A 2,344-nucleotide genomic window follows, 5' to 3' on the forward strand; every position below is an offset into this window, starting at 1 on the left:
TTTATTCATATGCGTTGAAACTTGTAATAGAAGGATATATTAGTACTGTTAACAAGATTTTATGGTCAAAATAACATGAACACACGCGCATGCAAATGCCCTTCGCTCTGATTGGCTCCAACAAAAGTCTCAATATGTTTCTCAATAAATAGTTTGAAATTTAAAGCATAGGTAACATTAGGATGTTCTACAAGATATACAAGAAATATCAAATAAACACGCACATGCACGTGTGCTGCAATTTGATTAGCTTAAACTTTAAATGCTTATAACTTTCTTGGTTTTCAACATATTTTTGCATTGCAATATTTGCCAAAAAATATAGAAAAAATACTCATGCAGTATGATAAGCAGTAAGTTTCACTCAATCCATAAAATGGCCTGTCTATATACAGTTACATGTAACTGAGTTCCAGTGTTCAGTTTCAAACCGTATAAAGTACACGTACATGTTGTAAAGATTGAACGTTTTTGTTCTATAAAAAGTTCAGGTATTGATATATAGACTCTTCTGAAATGTTCCTGAGTTATGAAGATGAATACGTTCGAGTACTTTCAGAACAGAATTAGAATATGAACCCATTCCTTCATCCAAATGTTAAAACTTGGGTATAATTTGGTTTCATGAGATTATAACTAAATACTAAATAGTTGGGATCATATGTTGGATCTATGCGAATTATTTAAAGAAGCTCAAACTGCTGGCCATTTTGTAAGATATTTTTGAAATATGTGGTTACTGATGCACTTATAATACTTGGACTAGATAAAAAAAATCTTTGTCTTTTTCAAAGATTTGTAATCATGAAGGTCTAAGTGAAATTTAATGGGGTTTCAACTAAAAATGTGCGGGTAAACTACGAAGAAACTTAGAAGGCAAAAGGGTCTTAAGTAAACTTTTATCTTTCTTGATACTTTTTATTGTAGACAAAATTTGTATTCATGCTAACCTGATTAACTTGATCTAACAGAAAGAAGGATGAACAAAAGAAAGCCAGGGCTGTTGTTACAGAGCCAAAGGAGGGAGAGAGAGACATACCTCTATTTGAAAAGAGGGAACAGACTACAGTATCAAATTCAGCAGTTTTGGCGGTACTTCCATCTCAAATGGAATCTAGCAAGGAAAGAAAGACAGATTCTATTCTAGGCCGCGAGCATTCTCAAAATGTCGCATCAACACTTTCCGAAGCAGCAAAAGAAGTTCCTGAAAGCAGTGGTGATTCTTGAATTTATATATTTATTTGGTTCAAAACTTAAACGCAAAACAGCATTTATATATGAAATATCTGATGATGAACATTTTTTTCTCTCAATTTGATTTTAGATTCTTTGTCATCTGATATACCTACTAAAGAAATTCGAGGACCTCATTTCAAATTTCCGATTTCGGAGCGCCCTGTTTTCCAGACGATTAATATCACAAAATTCTCACCTTCTCTTTCACGAAGCATAAATCAAAGCGCAACTGTGAGTCCAGCTCCAACTATACGTTCAACAAATAGATCGCTAAACAGGATACCAGCACGACGCGGGATAGATATCGGTATTTACGATTTTTACGAAATATATCATTTTCTTATTAAATCAATGTATTAATTATATATTCATGTATACACTTAAGATTTTTGATTTTGTACAGTAACAGGATGGGAGTATGAAGAGGATCCAAAAACTAAAGTCAGGAACTGGATACGTACACCGAATGCAGATATTAAATCCGCTTTTCTTTGATATTGATAGAAATTTATCAAACTCGTGAATATACACCATACAAAAACATTATGTAGTATAAAGTTAGTTACTTAAAATAATCATTATTTTTTTTCAAAACTATGCATTGCAACTGCATATAAGGTTCCGAAATTAATTTGACAATTTGCTTATATTATTGATAAAATTGTAATTTTGATGACTCAATTTAATCATTTGATGTATTCGTACTGAAACGATTATGTATTAAATCTTAATATTCATTTAAAAAATTGCATTATAAAAATAATATGATGGATAAAAACTGATAAGACACGTGTTTTAATCTAATGTATTGTTGAAAAAGACAATCGCTTTTAAATACACTAATATTAATCGAGACCCCTTCGCCTTTAAGGAGTAGATAAAAGTTGAAGATTAGACAGAAAACTGCCTCCAGGCCGTTGAAAGATATTTGTGGTGGTAGTTTAATTATAGGGAAAACGGTATTTCATAAAGGGAGACTGGTTTAATTCACATTTGAACAACTTTGATGGAAAAAGATACTCTAACTATGTTCTACATGCACATGACTTTTCAATTTTGCAGCATCCTGTAGCCATATTTTAATCTGACAACATACAGCCAGCCACAC

At 31.9% G+C, this 2,344-nt stretch overlaps 1 protein-coding gene across 1 annotated transcript; it reads left to right on the forward strand.

The window, feature by feature from the left end:
- The first annotated feature begins 947 nt into the window (after window positions 1-947).
- Window positions 948-1,771, forward strand: LOC134243698 (uncharacterized). Its single transcript, XM_062725928.1, has 3 exons — window positions 948-1,216; window positions 1,325-1,543; window positions 1,640-1,771. The coding sequence occupies exons 1-3, from the start codon at window positions 1,108-1,110 to the stop codon at window positions 1,729-1,731; spliced, it is 420 nt and encodes a 139-aa protein (XP_062581912.1). The 5' UTR covers window positions 948-1,107; the 3' UTR covers window positions 1,732-1,771.
- Window positions 1,772-2,344: the final 573 nt, after the last annotated feature.

This window comes from Saccostrea cucullata, unplaced genomic scaffold (assembly GCF_032062105.1).
Source record: "Saccostrea cucullata isolate Sc308-1 unplaced genomic scaffold, CSIRO_AGI_Scuc_v1 ctg898, whole genome shotgun sequence".
Lineage (NCBI taxonomy): Eukaryota > Metazoa > Mollusca > Bivalvia > Ostreida > Ostreidae > Saccostrea > Saccostrea cuccullata.